General features: G+C 33.1%; 1 protein-coding gene across 1 annotated transcript; it reads right to left on the reverse strand.

Annotated features, from left to right (window-relative positions):
• Positions 1 to 1337: 1337 nt before the first annotated feature.
• Positions 1338 to 18566, reverse strand: MS3_00001189 (uncharacterized protein). The gene is made up of 10 exons (XM_051208675.1): positions 18458 to 18566; positions 17124 to 17373; positions 16880 to 17085; positions 15525 to 15605; positions 12801 to 13040; positions 10500 to 10694; positions 9242 to 9396; positions 8257 to 8419; positions 7760 to 8211; positions 1338 to 1483 (listed from the first exon to the last, which is right to left on the reverse strand). The coding sequence occupies exons 2-9, from the start codon at positions 17341 to 17343 to the stop codon at positions 8143 to 8145; spliced, it is 1329 nt and encodes a 442-aa protein (XP_051071743.1). The 5' UTR covers positions 17344 to 17373; positions 18458 to 18566; the 3' UTR covers positions 1338 to 1483; positions 7760 to 8142.
• Between the last annotated feature and the right edge of the window lie 1537 nt (positions 18567 to 20103).

Raw genomic sequence — 20103 nt, forward strand, 5'->3', positions numbered from 1 at the left:
CACGATATGTGCGATTGGTAAGTACCAACACAAGAATAATATTCACTTTCACGACTAACAGGTAGTACAAATTTACTCATTTTTGTCAAGGCAATTACATTGATGTAACAGAAAAACGGGGGCCAATTTATAGTGCTTGAATACTTTCCAGAAAGCTTGTGCTTAGGGAATGCTAAGACCCCCATTATTGCAACTTGTTGATGGTTGATTAACATAAATCATTAGAAAGATACCTTGAAATCCTAAAAGGTGACTTATAAACAACCCATCGCTAGTATTCTCAAGTCTCCTGAAGTTGTAACTGTTAAGCGCTTGAAATCCAATCTCTGTAGTTTAAAATATTTTTGGTAATCAGTCATCTGTTACCCTGCCTACATTACCTTTATTTGAATGAGTCCTTTTTAATCCATTGCTTTCATTTGATCAAATCATTTTTTACTCTTTTCCTGATTATAGTTTCACTAATTAACCTACAAAGCTTAACTTATCCATATATATCATTAACCTCCGTTTATTTATTTCATGGTGTAATTAGCTTTATAATTTTTTGTTCCAATCTTAACCAATGTTCCAAAACCTAGACTAAACTAAATGAATTCATTTGCGAAATTCTATAAAAAAATATGAACTAATAATTTCCAGATATTCATTAGTCAACAGTTTTATAACACAATAGTACGATACCAAAATACAAGTAGTCCTTTGATAACTCCTTATATATATCATACACTATGAAAGACTAACACTTATTACTCGTACAGCCCTACGACTTTCCAATTAGAAGTAACTGAATTGAAAACTTTAATCAACAAGTTTAAAAGCACTATATTTTAGTCAACAAAATGATTTGTTAAACAAGTCAGTAGTGATTGAAATCGGCGACACTATAATATATGAACAAACCAATCAGATTTACGATAACAGGTCTTGAATTTTGGAGCAAAATTAATTCATTCATTTGGCTAAATAAATAGAGTTTTAGCATCATAGTTGATGTTAGTTCGTGATAAAAATCTTAAATCTAATTCTTAATCCTAATTATCAACCGTAAATCATAATTCAAATTCTTCACACTAGTTTATAACCTTCATTTAGTCGTAGCGTAAAGGTGAATATTCTCAAGATCTTTTCAGTGTCGCTCAAAGATCGTCCACAAATTATATTCTCATCATGACATTTAATAAATATTTATTATGAATGTGAATTTGATGAAGTCCTAGAAAACATGAATAAACTTTTGTTAGCTATTTAAATGTACTAAACACATGTTTCTATATTTTATTTAAAATTTATCATGTAAAAACCAGTTTACTTCATCATTTGAATTTAATTCCTTGGTTTCTTTAATAGTTTTTTGTAAAGCTGTAATCTCATCACTTTTAATTAATAAACATTTTTCATAACCGCGTGTTTCAGCTTCCTTAACTTCTGTAACTAGCTGACGTTCATACGACAAACGACTCTCTTCCAGTTTTGTATTAAACTTGAAAAGAGAACAAATAAAAAGACTTTTATTAGGATTTATTTTCTCTGAATGTTATGTGACATAAAAGTTTATTGTTGATACTAAACAAAATATTTACGAAAGTCTAATGTAACGACGACTAATATCTTCTAATGTGCCTCGGTAGCCTCTTCCACAACAAAAGTCGCCTTATTCATGTTTTTTGATTGTGACAGAAAGGAGAATCATGGACAGTAAAATAACTTGATTTTGCTCTTTCGATTTCCATGAGTGAACTTTTAACACTTTAAGCAAGGAATATTTCATTAGAAATTTTGGCTATCTTTACAATGTATTTTTTACTTGAATCTTCACATTGGTGTTTAACACTGCAGTTGATCAGTCTCTAGTCGGCATATCTGCATCCTGTGCGGATTGCCTCGATATTGCCTTAAGTCACAAGCATTATCAGCAAAGATGAATGGTGGCTAGCAGTAGAATTTTGGAAGCACGTTTCGTCCTATTTGGGACTCGTGAGTTGGATGTATCTGAACCCCAGAGTTGATGTTTACTCCTGGATTCAAACCCAATATCGTTAACTTCAAACGCCATCACGTTATCTATTTAGCTACTGAGTTTTGATAGCCAATTGCTTCTGCAATGGGAAAATTCAAGCAAACAATACAAAATTAATTTAAACTTTACCACATTGCACAAGCTAACAACTATCAGGACTCAGTAGCTAAGTAGACAACACGATGGCGTTTGGAACAAACGATACTGGATTTGAGTCCCGGAGTGAACATCAAAGTTGGGATGCAGTTGCATCCAGCTAACGAGCTACAAATAGAACGAAACGCGCGTTCTGTGTTCCACTGCTAATCACCATCTATCTTTGCTTATCTTTACTACGTTTGGCATTAACTGTAACCTAAAAGTATCTCGATTAATAATTATCACTGTTGGAAAAATGTTAATTACTTCATACCTTACTGACGTGATAGGTTAATTCAAAGGGTCAATAAGCTAATTGCAACGAACCTTACATTCCACATAGATTTCTTAATATCAGGCGCTCGTAGTTGTATATGAAAATATTCAACTTTGTACAACTATAACTGGACATCAGGTGATATTAAATACAAAGTCCTATCTAAGACTAGAATGACCAAATTAATAAGTCTAAATGTTTGATTAATCACCCATTCACCTTACACATATAAACTAACATTTCCATTAAAACCTTCAACGAATAGTTCTAATATTAAGAAAAAATACCTCAAAGTCATCATTACATATCCTAATCTAGAGTTTAGACCAACTGAAGTGAAGTGATACTGAAGTCCAAAGACAGTTCTATCTTTGATAATCTATTCAGGATTGAAGATGCAAATATTTATTTCATTATACTACATGATAAACACTGCCGATTATTCCTCTAAAAAAATAGTCAACTGGACCAAAGTTTATATTCTGTTGAACGTTTCGAAATCATTTTAGATGTTATTCATATCTAAAATGGGATTAATTCATTTTTTTCAAATCAAGTCATATTATATTGAATAATTTTTTTGTTGGAAAATCTTAGATCATTCTTCTCCAGAAAATATCCCAGTGACTTGATTGTATTCAGAAGTAAAACATGTATGATCCACTTTCATATTATTAATGAATATTCAAAAGATGATTTTCTGAATATATTCTGCAATTTTACTCTACAAACTGATTTAATTAGCTAAATATTGAAAATCAAAAGGTATTGGGCATCCATTTTGTCCTAGAGTAGAATTCCTTAACAGTGCAAATCCTCTATATCTGTGTCAACAAAACATTGATTATTTATCCATTTCAATCGTTCTTATGCTATTTTCTACCCATAATAAAAATTAACTATCAAACAGTCTAAATTAACTTATGAATTCAAGTTATTCAGTCAATCCAAACTTTCAGTAATTGTTTTATCACGCTTTTCTGACCAAATACGGTTAATTTTATCAAGAACTGACATTTCTTTATTATATTTAAAAGTTATAATGGAAAGAAATGGCCAGTATACCCGCACTTATAATTAAGGACCCATAATAATTTTAAAAATCAGTAATTATGAAATACACCACTATATTGAATACTATTGTAATAGTCTCATTTTATCAACGAAGTAAAATAAGAGTATATTATGCGTATTAAAACTTAAAATTACCCAATATATACCTACGTAACCTAGGAACTTGATTTTGAATTGTTGATTTACAAATGGAACCCTAATTGAGTTATTCAAACTAATGGCTATATTGCAACTTGATCGATAGAATTTACTTAGCATCAAATGATAAAGAAAACAAGATTTGTCACTACCTAGTGAAAAGTCAATTTTATGTATCTCAGTCCTGTGGTAGTTCAGTTTTCGTCCTAATAGCTATATGGTAACATCTCGAACTGTAAAACTAAGTGACACAGGCTCAAATCCACCATGAAACACCAATTCTCCTAAAATCACAGCCATGCCTTACCGATGAATATAAACTAACAGAAAACCTAAGTTCATCATTTTCTTCTGACTACTTGATACCGTTTAACAGAAATAATTGCTTATTTAGGCCTGGTTAACATGGACAAATAAGATGATGGAGAAGATTTGTAGCTCAGGTGGATGATTTTGATAGAGTTTTGTTCTCTGAGCTGGATGGTTTGGTCGTGGAGCTTTCATCGTTCTTCTGAAGAACGTTCTTCAGTGGTCAAATAAGTTAAAGTCTAGTACATCGTTAACTTTTTGAATAATAAATTCCATAATTTATTCTATGTAGTAGTTACTTAAATTAATAGTTATAATATTGATGAAGATTGCATCATTATCTCAATAAAGATAAGTGATTTTGAATTAAGCCAGTCAATGAAAAAGATAACTAGCTTGAAAACGTCAAAGGTAGCTGTAAAGAAACCTAGCTGATAAATTTTGAATGTCATTGTTCATAGAAGTGTTATTTAACTGCATCATCAATGAAACACTCATACTTTTTAAGATCAAAGAGATATTTAGAAAATATCGTCATTTTTTTCTAGATACAAATCAACTTCGTTTCAGATGAGGTGCTTATGGATATCAATGAGTTTGTGATGATAATTGTTAATGAATATTTTATGAAATTGGTTCTCAAATGAATTTAAATAAAGCAAGAACAAATATTGGTGCAGAATAGTATGAATTCATATTATTTCGAGGTTTCTCGTCAGCTGCTTACAAACCAAAAATGTGATAGAATTTTTACATTGAGATAGAGTGAAAACAATTGACATAGATGAGTGTAAATAACTGGGTTACAATAATAACTATATAAATATATATATATATATATATATATGCTAGGACAGGTCAGAGGTCAAAAGGAATTAAGTCGGGTTGGGTGGTGTAATAATGGAATTGGATAATCATAAGATAGGTTACGTAATAATAATTAAATAGAATTTGAAAAGTTAAGATAATTTAAGAGGATCAGGTGATGGAAATGTGTAAATAATAATGTGGTTTAAGAATTATGTAATAGGGGAGGAGTATAAATATTTTAAAATAAATAAAAAATAAATAAATAAAAATAAAAAAGGTTACCAGGGCAGTGATAAGTTAATTAAAGTCTCTTTTTGAATGCATAAGTTCGGTTTAAGTTTTTTGATCATAATGGCTTCAGCAAAACGGAGGGTGGTCGTAATTCTTTGTCTATTGATAATTTTGAAAGCATGCGGAATGTCCACGGTGTGTCCGGTGTCAAGTAGATGTCGAGCTATTGCGCTGTTGAAAGCCTTAGTCCCTCGCAGCCTCAAGTTTTTTGGAACATGCTCAGAAATGCGGACATGCACTCTTCCCTCAGTTCTTCCAATGTATGTGCTTTGGCACGTACATGTGAATTGGTAGATGCATTTGGAGCTCCTAAGAAAAGAGGGCTTGTCGATTTTGGTTTGTTGAAGTGAGCAGTTCGTTTGCCATACTGTCATAAGTTTTGCTGCTGGGTAGGTCACTTTCAACGCAGAGTTTGTTCTGTAATTAATTATTCCGGCAATTTCATCACCTTTGAAGCGTAAGTGTAAGAAGCAGGTTTTCTTTTCTACTCCATCGTATTTTGTACGAGGATTGGTTTTTGCATATTTCTGGATAAATTTCAGTGGGTATTCATTATCACGTAGAACATTACTAATCAGATTAATTTCATCATCCAGGTATTCTTTTGAACAAATTTTTTGAGCGTGGTCAAAAAGGGTTCGTACAATACCCTTTTTGTAACTCATTGGGCAGAAACTGTGGTAATTGAGATATAGACCACTCCATGCATTTTTATGGTGAATATGTATATGTAATTTACCATCAGATGTTCGTCGGATCCCAACATCAAGGAAATGGAATTTGTCTTCAGCTTCTTGTTCCATAGTAAACTCTATGTCCTCGTGTGCTTTATTAAATAGATCGAGTAGCTTAATGGCATGTTCGTGATTGTTGCAGATGAGGAATTTGTCATCAATATATCTACAATATAGCGTAGTACCATCGATTGCGTGTTTAAGCTTTTTTTGTTCTAGGTTTCCCATAAATATATCGGCAAGAATTGGGCCCAATGGGCTACCCATGGCAACTCCATCGATTTGGCGGTAAAAAACATCATTGGATTGAAGTTGTATGTTTTTTGTACACAAAAAGAGGAGTTGTTTAAACTCATGGATTGGTAGGGGTAGAAGTTCAGGATATTCACATATGGTCTCTATCGTTTCTTCCAAGGGGATGTTTGTGAAGAGCGATGAGACGTCAAATGAAACCATAAATTTATCGGAAACATTTAGGTTGTCGAGTTTTTGTACAAATTCAAAACTATCTTTTAGACTGTAAGGTGTTAGTTTCTTTCGGATTGGTTCTAGGTACTTTGTCAGCCAGCGGGCGAGTTTATGGAAAGGCGAATTAGTCATGGATAATATTGGTCTAATCGAGATGTCGTGCTTGTGGGTTTTGGGTAGGCCGTATAAGTACGGTAATTGTGATCCTTTAGGTTTAAGTTCATTGTATGTATGATTATCTATTAGATTATCGATGATAAATCTAGTGGAATCATTTGAAGTAGACATTATTTTGCTAATGTATTCATCTCAGTTAAGAACGACTACACCGGAACCCTTATCTGGACGAAGTAGCATTATTGTTTCATCTTTCACAAGTTTTTCCAAAGCTAGTTGGTGATCTTTAGTCAACACTTTCGATTGTAGGGTTGGTGTCGTTATGTACTGGTTTGTAATGTCAACTAATTTCGATTTCAACCAACTATGTTTTTCATCGTTCATGGGTTTAAGTTCTGACAACTGCTGATATAAATACTCAAACTGGGTTTCAGTGTATTTTATTTAAGGATAACATCTTCAAGTACATAAGACTGTAATTCATAGAATCAAATATTGCAAATGACTGAAATATATTATAAGATGGTTGTCAGTTAATAAGTGTCATTAAACTTTGACCATATCTCTGAAATAATAACTCTGCTAATCAGTTATACTGCAGTGAAGAGAACACGGGCGATCTTCTCAATAAAATCTGAGAACCATATATTAAATTAAAAGACTAGTATTTGAACGAAGAATATTCTTTTCGATAAATTCTCATCAGGTTCTACAGTTAAATATCCAAATTAATAATCCGAAAAAATGGCCAGGTTAAGGGCAAAATACATCGTTTAGAGCATGTGAATTTAGGATTGTGATAAACAAAATACAATAAAATTGTTAATGTTAATATGACTCATATAGAATGTAAACTTGAATCAGCTTATATGTTAAGTAAAATTTTAAGATCCATGATCAGAATAAATATGGGTCAAATAGGGTGAGACAGAAATAATAGTGCAATTACAATTCGATCAAATAAGTAAGACGTAATACGGAGGGATGAATGCGAAGTGAATGAATCATGTATAGGATATATATAACTGTAGAACCTGATGAGAATTTATCGAAAAAAATATTCATTCAAATACTAGCCTTTTAGTATGACGGGGATCTTTAAACGATATATCAAATTGTTAATTTGCAAAATGTTCACCAATTGTCTCAAATGCCTCAGACTTCATTGTTCTTACATTTTGATACAAATTGCATTCTATTTCCGCTCTTGCTTTCTTGATCTTCCCTCATCTTCTGCTGCCAGACATTACATTCGTGACTCGCATAATATACTACTTATATCAATATAAGTAGCATGCACCACAATACTACTGTCGGACAAATACATGGTTTAAGTTAAACAATTCTTTATTTTACAAACTTTAGAGCATATCAGTATCATACCCTACAAAATATTCCCAAGTTGTGACAGTACACCTGTCAAATCTCCATTTCTATTTTTAAAAACATCGCTGTAAGTCCTTGTAACCTCGGTCACCATCTCCCATTGTTTTATATTTTACCTAAATTGTTTTCACAGACAACCAGAAATAGTTCATCAGTTACTTTTTGGGAAGCAGATCGGCAACTGGAAATCACAAGATACTCCCATACACTAAACAACATTGTAAGCCCAGGAGGTCGGTGGTTGTTCTGGCCTTTCATTATTCTTATAGCTTTTATTGTCGTCATTGAAACCCACGATTCTCTCGAAAATGTCATTCCTCTTTAACGCATTATCTCCGTAAACTTCACTCATCACTGAATAGATTTCCTTGAAGTTTTTCTTATGCTTTACCGATAAGTATAGTAGTAGCCCATTTTGTGTATCTACCAGACAAATCATGTACATAAACCTAAAATTACAGAGTAAATCATTTAAAATATTCTATCAAAAATACCTCATCTTTAATTTTTCCCAGGTTAGTTTCATATTGCTTTTCATTATTTGTTCGTTCTAATTCCATTGCACATATACGCTTAGCGTGATCTGAACGAATTTGTTTTAATTCTTGGTTATAATCTTCAAGACACATGTTATACTTTGATTCTAATGTTTTATATCTAAATAAAAATGAAAATTAAAAAATAGGTACGAAATAAATTATCAGTCAATTAATGAATGATAATTTCCATCTTTGAATCATAACTTCACAGAAAAAACATTCAAAAGAACTAGAAGGATGTTTCAATCTAGTTTTCAATTCTCGACTAACAAACGCAAAAGCTTAAGATTATATTGTAAAAAGATCTTTTTCGGCAATTGGGTAGTATACTTAAAATTACTCTACTTATCTAGTCCTTCAAGTGATATCCAGTTTCGATAGGTGTTATATTTGAAAGAAGAATAAATAAATGGTAACTACTAGGAATTATTTATGAACTATTATTACATATATACTTATTGGGTACTTATTGAGTAACCTGGTTATATATATATATATATATATATATATATATATATATATATAACTCCTCCTGGAGTCCCTCCGGGGCTACTGCCGGTCACAAGCTCGTATAAAGGGGAGGGTTGGGCATGGTGTTGGCGACCACATCCCGTAGAAAAATAACTCGCTAAAACAACGCTAACCAGAAAAATTACTCAAACTTCTTAAACTCTGCCCTAGAAGTCAGAAGGTCTTCACTTAGAAGAGTTATGACGCCTCAAGGTGAAAGCCGAGTTCCTTCGGAAGTCACGAGGCCGATGCCCCTTCTGATGACCAGAGCAACCATTTATTTAGGTACATGGAATGCGGCCTATGCTCCATTAGGAGTAACAGGCGTAAGTAATATATATATATATATATATATATATATATATATATATATATATAGTACATTAAATGAAGGTAAGTATATGCCTTACTACTTCATTTATTCACCTACCTATCGGTTAATTCATTCAAATCACATTGAAGTTGTTTTAGATTTTTCAGTGTTTCTTTCTCTTTTTCTGTTTTAACTTTTAATGATTCTTCTAGCTCATTTCTTTCTGTCATGATAGTTGTTAATTGTCCTTTTAAACTTTTAATTTGATTGTGCTTTTATTAATGAAATTAGTTAATAAAAACACGATAGAAAAATGAAATTTAACTTCTATATATAAAATTTGTTTTCAGTAAATGTTTCTTCAAATTTATGAATGAAATCTTTAAAGAAATTAGAAATTAGAATCAGAAGGGATTTTGTGGAGATTTTAGTAATTTCAACAGTTGAGATCATGAGTCAATTGAAGCTAAACCACCATGGGAAACCTAAAAACACTGGACAGCCGTTGGATACCGGCTCAGTGGTCTAGAGGTCAATTTTTCGTAAGCGAGACTGATAGGTGGATGCTCAGTGCTGAAGAGTTCCATACTGGAACGGAACGGTTGTCCAGTGCTTTCAGGTTTCCCATGATGGTCTAGCTTTAACTGACTTATGATTTAAATTATTATATTCAATATTTATTTGAACCTAATTTATGATGAAAACTCACTTCAGCTACGCAATAAAATACTTTTAAAAAGTCAGATATACAAACGAAAAATATTCTTTACAACTAATTCTCTTTAGAGTTCAATTATTAATCTCATAATTTCATTTAACATATAAATTTATTTAATCTAATAATCCATATTAGTCATCCGGACATAAATTATTTTATTTTATTTTACAAGTAATTCGAAATTATCATTATGGGTTTGTTGAGATTCTTAAGTATTTTTTATTGAGATCATGAATCGGTCGATGTTAGACCACCATTGAAAATTTGGAAGCACTGCAAGGCCATCTCGTTCTATTATGGGACTCCTTAGCAGTGCGCATCCACTATCCCGCTCGCAGAATTCGGACTCACGCGCGAAAGTTAACCTCTAGACCATTGAGCCGGCATTCAGCGGTGTTAATGTTTATCTTCAACCAATCCGCAAAACAGCGCGATCGTCTTCCATTGTCTGAGGTAGATACCCGTCTTTACGTGACACGGATTAGCTGTAATGTAAAGTGTTGTAATTGTCGTAAATCTAACCACTCTTGAATATTCAATTGTAGAACTTAGAAAATTTATTGAAATGATTATTCTCCGTGTTTTAATCTGATAGGAATTTTCCAGTAATTTGCAAATGTATTAATTATTAAAATAAACTGTATAACCTTAACTTACCTGTAATTCCATTTTTGATTCTAGTTCTATAACAAAGGATTTATTTATTTCCAGTTCTTTAAAAGTAGATTCATTTTTATTTTGTAAATCTTTCAATGTTTTCTCATGTTCTTGTATAAGAAATTCACGTTGTTCATTAGATTGTTTCAATAGATTTTCAAATTGTTTATTCATTACTGACTGTAATTGATTCATCTATATAACAAGAAAAATTCATATTTCTTGAACGAATAACATAGATTTTCTTTTAAATTGTATATGTGACTAACCTATAGATGATTATTCTCTACATGAATTTATAACTTGCATCAGTCAAGTTAAAGTATATTCACAATTACATTAATTAATTAATTAATTACGCCTGTTACTTCTCGCGAAGGGGCATAGGCCACTCACCAGCATTCTTCATCCAACCCTGTCCTGGGCAATCCTTCCCAGCTCCTTCCAGTCATTATTCATCCTTTTCATATATGCTTCGATTTCCCGACGTAATATGTTATTTGGCCTTCGTCTTTTCCGCTTCCCTTCAGGATTCCAAGTTAGGGCTTGCCTCGTGGTGCAGTTTGATGATTTGCGTAATGTATGTCCTATCCACTTCCATCGTCTTTTCCTAATTTCTTCTTCAGCTGGAAGCTGGTTTGTTCTCTCCCACAGAAGGCTGTTGCTGATGGTATCCTGCCGACGACGGACATTGCGTATATTGTGTAGACAATTGTTTGTAAATACTTGTACCTTCTTGATGATTGCTGTTGTAGTTCTCCAAGTTTCAGCTCCGTACATTAGAACTGTCTTCACGTTCGTATTGAAGATTCTCACTTTGATATTGGTTGAAAGTTGTTTTGAGTTCCATATGTTCTTCAATTGTAGGAATGCGGCCCTTCCTTTGACGACCCTCACCTTTACGTCTGCATCTGATCCCCCTTGTTCATCGATGATGCTTCCCAGGTATGTGAAGGATTCTGCATCTTCCAAAGTTTCGCCATCAAGTGTGGTTGGTCTGGTGTTCTCTGTGTTGTATTTGAGGACCTCGGTTTTCCCCTTGTGTATGTTGAGGCCTACTATTGCTGAGACTGCTGCTACACTGGCTGTCTTCATCTGCATTTGTTCGTGTGTATGCGATAGGAGGGCTAGGTCACCTGCTAATTCTAGCTGCATTCATGCTGTCTATTGTATTCTATGCTTACCCTCAGATGTCGAGGTCTTCATAATCCAGTCGTCCACCAGAAGAAAGAGGAAGGGGGAGAGTAGACATTCTCGTCTGGCTCCGGTCCTTACTTGAAGTGCATCTGTCAGCTGTCCTCATTCACGACTTGGCACTGTAGTCCGTCATATGAGTTCCGGATAATGTTGACAATCTTCGCAGAAACTCGATAGTGTCGAAAAAGCTTCCATAATGTTCTTCTATCTACACTGTCAAATGCCTTTTCATATTCGATGAAATTGATGTATGGTGACGAGTTTCACACAACTGATTGTTCGACGATTATCTGTAGTGTCTCAATTTGGTCTGTGAATGATATTAATTAGTTGTAACAAAAACATTTTCAACTATTTCACCTTTAATTACATAAAGAATAATAAGGAATTATTCAATTTTACAAATGATTTACGTATATTTCAATAGTTGATATTGTTTCTTAAAATGTATTCATATTAACAATAAAGTCAGCTACCATTAATCTGAACCTTGTAGCAAATAATAAATTTACTAACTTCATTCATTGTAATTTAACAAGCTCATTAATCTGAACCAATTACATTTAATAAGTAATCGCAGTTCTGTTTTAAAAAAGGTGTTTCTCGAAAAAACTAACATTTGTCAAACAACAAGTTACTATATTTAATAATCGAATTCATAGTTGTACAAGATTTTCTTTGACATCGTAGTTTTAAGTGAGATCAGCAATCAACTATGTTTAATCATCCATAGATTAAAAAAAGACACCATACTACTGAATCGCATCACATGGTCTCAATTTATATGTAATCTCATATTACAAGCCGCTTGAATAATTTGATTATTTAATGTTTTGAATACAATAAAATTAGAAACTAAATGTTCAAGTTTCGATTTGATTTTAAGATAATATACATCATGAAATGGCTTCAGATTATGAATCATTAGAAATCAGAAAGCAGTAGACAGTTGCTCTATCCTAACTTGGAACTCCTTAGTAGTACAAAAGGATGATTTCAACGGGCATCGAACAAAGGATCCTCAGTGATCGTAATAATCATACTGATTAATTTCAACAAACAATCAAAATAAAAATTAATATTGAAGGTTTTTTATGGATTTACTTTCTCTTCAGAGCTACGTTTAATTTGATCAGCATTGTTGACTGTATCAGATAATTGATTTTCTAGTTTATCTATTGCTTGACGAAGTTCACAATGTTTCATTTCAGCAGCTTTTTGTACAACAATTAATTCAGCATTTTTACGATTCATAATTTTTGCTACTTCAGTTTCATTTTCTTTTCTAAGTTCAATCAAACGTTCATAAAATTCTGCTTCTATTGCTTGCGTTCTTTGTAAAATCTTCCAAACCGAAAAAATATTTAATAAAGCTTGATTTCAAATTTAGTATCGTTAGAGTGAGGCAGAAAAGGGATATATAACAGTGAAATAGTTATTTTTGGTGAATTAGTCTGTTTTATGACATGTTTCATAGTGTTTATTACAAGCCACTTTTTGAATTGTTGATTGTAGCGACGATATCTTTTATTGTTCATAAATTATGATCATTCAGCTATGAAGGAGTTACTTGTATTTATGAAAAAATAATGGCCCCATATCTGTCAAAATTTATAAATTCTAGTCTAATTTTAATCTTTTATCTTTCGCATGAAATTATGTGAATTATAGATTTCAATAATAAAGGTGTTTTTGACCATCTATCTGGGCTTTTAGTCTTCTAATTGAAAGTTTGAAAGTGTCGAAAATAGACTGACCTGTTAATTGTGTGAGAAACATGTTTAAAATCAGGTGATAAAGAGCTTAAACAGAAAAAAAGCCAGAATACAAAACTTTCTGAAAACAGAATATTTGCTTTTTCATTGGCATTAAATTCTAGTGATCTGCACTGTTCGATTGATTAACCATGCTTTCAACTGGCTAAGATATCTTTTATTATTATTTGGACATATATTATTAAGGAGTACTTTTGGACTTTCCGTCACAAATTCTTTTTTCTTATACCTTAAATATTTCTGATGAAAGCACGAACTGTAATAAATTTCAATTAGCTACAGAACCAACAGATCACGTTCCACCCTATTCTGAGCTTATTCCCTGGAAGCCAATAATGATTAAGCGGACTTCAGCACTGAATATAAACAATGGGACGAAACAAACTCTTTTGGACAAGAAATTTTAACAGCTTCAAACGACATAATTATTGCATTTACTCTAGTTTAGCATAAAAACGCTGATCACGAAGAATTAAAATACTAGCTAGATTCCGCTGAGAAACAGGTATCACAAAGATGTAGTGGGTATTTACTTAACTGAGTTCACCTTTTGAGAATTAACACCAACCTAAAGTGATGACCAACATTTAAATGATTCACCTTAAGCCATGTATTACTAAATTCATAAACGATCCACTACTTATTAAGATGATAAGAATGATGGAAATTTGGAGACCATTCTCCGGGAATCTTATATAAATATTTACAATACATATTTATTGAACTTATTTATCATTACTCCAATTTTAAGATTTCAATGACACACTGAATGTTACCACGTCTTTCATTCTCCATAAATTATTTTTAATTAATCGTAAACTCGTAACTCAGTCCTGAACCATTACTGTCATCGTTTTATGTGTACTCAGATTTGTTATTTGTGGTTCGTCATAGTCATGTATTTCGTATGGATAGCCATGTAATCCTGTTAATTGTAATAATACAGACTCATGCAATGCACTTAGCTGGTTTTCTTAGTCTTCTGATCTAGAGTTTACACAGGCCTATACATAAACCGTTAGCAGGCTGATGGTGAGAGCGAACAAAAGAGAATCCGTAACACCGACAATGGCTATAAGACATTCGAAATCTACACATGAACTGATTTGGTAAATTTTTAGTCAATTATGCGTCAAATCTAATTTTGACCATGATTTTATAAATGAGTAGATAAAACGTCTGCAATATTACTTTGAGTCCACGGAAATGTCGAAAATTTTAGCAAGCTGACTTCAAACCTTGATGAACTCACGTGTTCTATCAAAAGATTCTGTCTTTTAACTGAGTGACAAGCACATAATACAAAAGTTCAATTAACGGACTGATTAAAGACTATACTCTTTAAAATTGCACAAAATCAATAAAATATTCTTGTAAATAGTAAATAAATGAATATTCAGCGATTAGTTGTCTTATTATGTTTAATGATGGTGAATCTAAACGAGTTGCTGTTGTTTAACTAAATGATTTTACATGCATTGTTAAAAGTAGTTAATTTCCAATGTCTTCAATAAGTTCAATTCCAATTTCACTGCAATATAGTAGTGCTTTATATACAAAATAAATATTGGCACTCACAAATACTATGGCAGCAAATATAGTACAACATTCATAGGGTTTTATTTATAACATCTGACGAGCAATTACTACTATAAACCCCGTACTTATAAATTACTCCTGCAATTTAAATTAAACTCGAATTTATAACAAATAGAAAAGAGACTTTTTAAATAAAAAGTGAATTTTACCCTGCCATTGTAAACTAAACGTTTTCGAAACCAGAGAAGTGAAAACTTGTTCTTTATATACCTTCCTGCTTTCATATTACTGCGATTTATTTAAGCCCACCTAAATCCATTTAAAAGCTCCCGAAGAGCACTTCACGGTCTATTAAATAAAAATGATTCACACGTTCATTATTATGACCACATCTTTAGTTGAACAATTTCATTTATTTATTACAATCCCTTAGAGGACAACATCTTTTCATAGAACGGTCAAGGAAGTAGCTTTAATTTGGAGAAATAGAATTCATTCATGGTTTTCAACATACCTCCTTCTCTTGAAGACGAACAATGGTTTTCCGTATGTTTGGTAGTTCATAATTTTCTGTTTTTCTCAGGTATTCTGTGGACTAGTAGGGTAAGTATGTTAAACAAATTGTTAATGTACTTCACTGACAGATAAATGAACTTATCTGACTCATATATTACGACTGCCACAAACTTAGTTGCGAAACTTACTTAGGGACTAAAACAAATGTTAGATACACCAATTAATTTTCTTAGTTGTATGACAGCTTGAGATGATCTTGTATCTAAAGACTTGCTGCTTTACAGTCAAATATTTGAAATCAAAGAATTATTTTAGATAACTTCATTAAGCAGTTTCGAAGTTAGTTTTATATTTGACAACAACGTTTAGCAAGACGACAAAATTCCTTCTGATTGACTGCTAACCTCAAAGAGTAACATCTAACCAAACTACAAACATTCCTCAAACTATATCTCTTATTTTGGAAACCAGGAAAATTCATTTAAAGTTAACCTTTATTTAAACTTGTTACAGGTTGATTTTTGCTACTGGTTATCAAACGATAGCCTGAGATTTTACTTGATTTCTTCGCGTTAAAAGCTTATATTTATTTTGATTGTCTTGTCTTAGTAGAAAAGTAAAACAACCTTTCAAAAAGTTGTTTACAATCTTCTGAATTTTTTAAAAATCTTAAAATTAGAAGTAGGGAAATCTTAACGCAAAAATCAAGTCGACAAAACGAAGCAAATTACATTAACTAACATAACATACATATTAGACTTTTACCAATTAAAATCACTGGATATTGAGTCACAAATCATTGTTAGTGAACAAACCAGACAGACAGACACTTTGTTCAAGCTAACAAGTTTTCATGGAGATAAACCCATTACATCTCTCATCATTTAATTCATAATCCTCAAAACTTCAGATTTGACATTGTCAAGTAGGTTATTTTATTTAAATGCACGAACTGTTATGATAAATGGAAAATGCAAAGTAATCTAGAACCACTTTTCAACAGTTGTCAGCGACATATTTTCTATTGTGATGTATTTAGCTGACCTCAGAATTCACAGAATTTTGGTACGATATTTTATTGGGTAATTATTAGCACATGGTCAGTAAAATGTCACTAATACCTAGATAGATCATACAATCGCTTTAATCGTTACCATGTTGGACGACAAATCATTGATCTCCAGACAGTCTACCAATACTCTGAGCTGTAGTTTGGAGTTTCTACCCAGCTCTTCTCACCATGAACATCCGGTAGGTTGTAATGATAAATACATAAACCCTCTCTTGCTTTGAACAACAAAACTCGTATGTCCACTGGCCATCGACAACATCTCATTATATTGGCGAACTTACCTCTGACGCATTTTTTCTCGTGCTTTTTGCGTTTGTGTTTTTGAGCTCGTCATCTGTTGAACAAGAACTTGATTCCTCCTCCACATATTTCTTATTTCTGTCTTCATCAACAACCGCTTTTTCATTTACGTTACGATCACCAGACTCAAGTGAATAGTTATTTTTGTCTGACTTCAAGACCTGGAATACGTTCTTTATATTATCATCTAATAGTTCTTTTTAGATCTAATGTAAACTTTATTACTTTTATTGACTCCATCCACCTCTCCTTTTAAATTTTGGTGTTCGTCAGACCTCTTGATTCTGAATATTCCTCGCGAATAAAGAAGTGGGGTTTGTCTCGATAACTTTTTACTGGGCAACACTTTTCTTGACCGACCTAATGAGGAGCGTATAGATGTTAACTGAGTTTGATCCTTCGCAAAATCCGTCCTAGTCCTCGATTTAACGAACTCCGAATTCATACCTGGCTGAATATAATTAGGTGCAACTGCCTGAAAAACAATACAAATTCTACTAAGATTACCATTTTAAAACTCTGCAATACATTGGTGCATAAAAGTAAATATGTATATATAAAAAAATACGTTATACCTGTTAATCTTAGTATATATGAAATAATTCTGTATTCATAATCTTTGGTATTGATCGTTAAATCGCACAATTTATGCATACACTAAAATTATCGGACGACGTATCGAAAGAAGACAAACTATCTCTGAAACTATGTTGATATGTGGTAAAGAGGGACCAGGAGAGAAATTAACATAATGTGCTACACCATCTACAATCTTTTTAACACTGACAAATATCTTATTCACTTTAGTGACTAATTACACGTGTTAAGATATTTATTTAATACAGAAGATGAACAAGTCAGCGAAAAAAGAAGTGCCACCTTTTTTGGTGATCAGAACTACTCGAACGTGAAACTCATTACAGGAGGCAATAATAACATCACTAATTTCTGTGGTTAATGAAAGTAGTTACTTTAAGTGTTACTCCACGGCCAGTTCCACCATTAATAACTGTGAAGACGCTACAGGTATTTGGAATTTGACAACGCTTTAACCAGTAACACCTATTATGCATCGTACCCACCAAGTGAAATCAAAAGACAGAAACGAAGAGGTTCGAAGATATATTTGATAAGCTACCAATATATCGGGGACTGTTTGATCTAATCTGGCTAGCGATTGCAGTAGATGTTGAGCACGGCGTTCCCACTCGTGATCTGGTGAAGACAAATTATGTGATATTGTAACAAAATTACGAATTCAAGGAAAAATATTTTTTGGTTGTTACCACCTTGGAATTATGTTTAATTGGTGGTGACATGTTATTAATTGCTGAAAAATTGTGATATCTCTGCAAGACTTATAGCGAGGAATTGGACGACTGGTCCGTCAGAGGTCTGAAATCAACAAACTAATTTGTTCTTAACATGTATTTTAAGATTATCTTTAATTTAGCTAATTACTCTCGTCAATAAATGATTACATTATTTCTAAAACAAATGAGTCAGGTTTACTTCAGACTTGAGGTGTTTTATGCACAAGAAATGTAAATAGACATTACACCCACGAAAATCGCCTAAAGACAAGAATTAAATCAGCACAATAATGTTGATAAGCAAAAGCTATAAGTTAAAACAAGACCCTCAACAAATTCAAACTATGAAATTCAATTGATAGATTGATTAATTATTCGTTATTTAGAATCTGCGATCAAGTATTTAAAAGTACTTACTGATAGAAGGAAGGTTTGGTTTTTGTTATGTTCTTTTTTGATACTGAATGATAAAACAACTCAGTTGAAAATGCCACAGGTATTTGGAATTTGACAACGCTTTAACCAGTAACACCTATTATGCATCGTACCCACCAAGTGAAATCAAAAGACAGAAACGAAGAGGTTCGAAGATATATTTGATAAGCTACCAATATATCGGGGACTGTTTGATCTAATCTGGCTAGCGATTGCAGTAGATGTTGAGCACGGCGTTCCCACTCGTGATCTGGTGCGGATGCATGACCAAGGGCCTTCAGCTAGGTGAGTCCTTTAAAACTAATGTAGTCAGGATTCAATGCCGAAAACTTACAGAGCTGTTTATTTTGGGGGTTTAATTACCGCTACAGATCACTCCCCCCTCTTCATTTCTGTCTTTTGATTTCACTTGGTGGGTACGATTCATAATATGTGTTGCTGGTTAAAGCGTTGTCAAACCCCAAATACCTTTGGCATCTTCATTGGTGACCCGACGTGATCTGGTACGCCAAATCTCAAACTGTGAGTCTGTTCCTTTATGGAATTCTGTATATTATTACCTCATATTAATTTTTTATATATTGTGATATTTTTTCCGTGGTTTTGGTATATATTTTTTTCCCTCGTTCATTCTCGTACTTGATATTTCACCAAGACTGAACAAATATTCAAGGTACTTAAGTTAAAGACTATGTTCTCACCTTCGTTCCAACTAATGCCTTTCTGGCCAGACAACATCGAAGCCTGTTTCTGCTACGCAGAAGCCGACTTCTCCGAGCACGGCGTGAACGACACACGTGCGTAATTCCTCGCAGTAGTCAAGGCACTACCGCGCGAATTCAACAGGCACGTAACACCTAGTATGTTTACTAGTGATGTTTCAGAACCCTCCGAAACACTGAAACGATCTATTATTAAACACGGAGACCTAACCGATGGACAAATGTTAGACCGACTCCCTAATAGCATCGACCTGCAACACGTTCTGCGACACATGTTGCGAAAAATGAGAGAGGTTGTCGGCAAAAGAACTTTCGATGATGGCCTATTCAAACAAATTTTCTTATCCAAACTTCCTCAACAGATGCAAGCTGTGCTGGTTTCGCTTCAAAACAACACCTTAGATGAGCTGGATGCATCTGCCGACCGCATCTTAGGAATCACCAAATTTTCTAACGTCAAGGTATTTTCAGTCGAAGAAAAGCCTCAAGCGACACAGAATGACATCAACGAATTATGTCATACACTTACAAGTTATCTTAAATTTCGTTATGACCCTAAACGGTTGCATACCCCGCGAAGAAGCACTTCACGTAGGCGGTCTGTCTTTAGACCACGAGAGACGGATAACCCCGACTGGTCCTGGTATTATAACCAGTATGGAAAGTCTTCCAGAAATCGCAGAAAAGCCTGCAATTTTCGAAACACGATCGACACTAAAAACAAGCCGTAAAACT

Source organism: Schistosoma haematobium, chromosome ZW, assembly GCF_000699445.3.
Source record: "Schistosoma haematobium chromosome ZW, whole genome shotgun sequence".
Classification (NCBI taxonomy): Eukaryota; Metazoa; Platyhelminthes; class Trematoda; order Strigeidida; family Schistosomatidae; genus Schistosoma; species Schistosoma haematobium.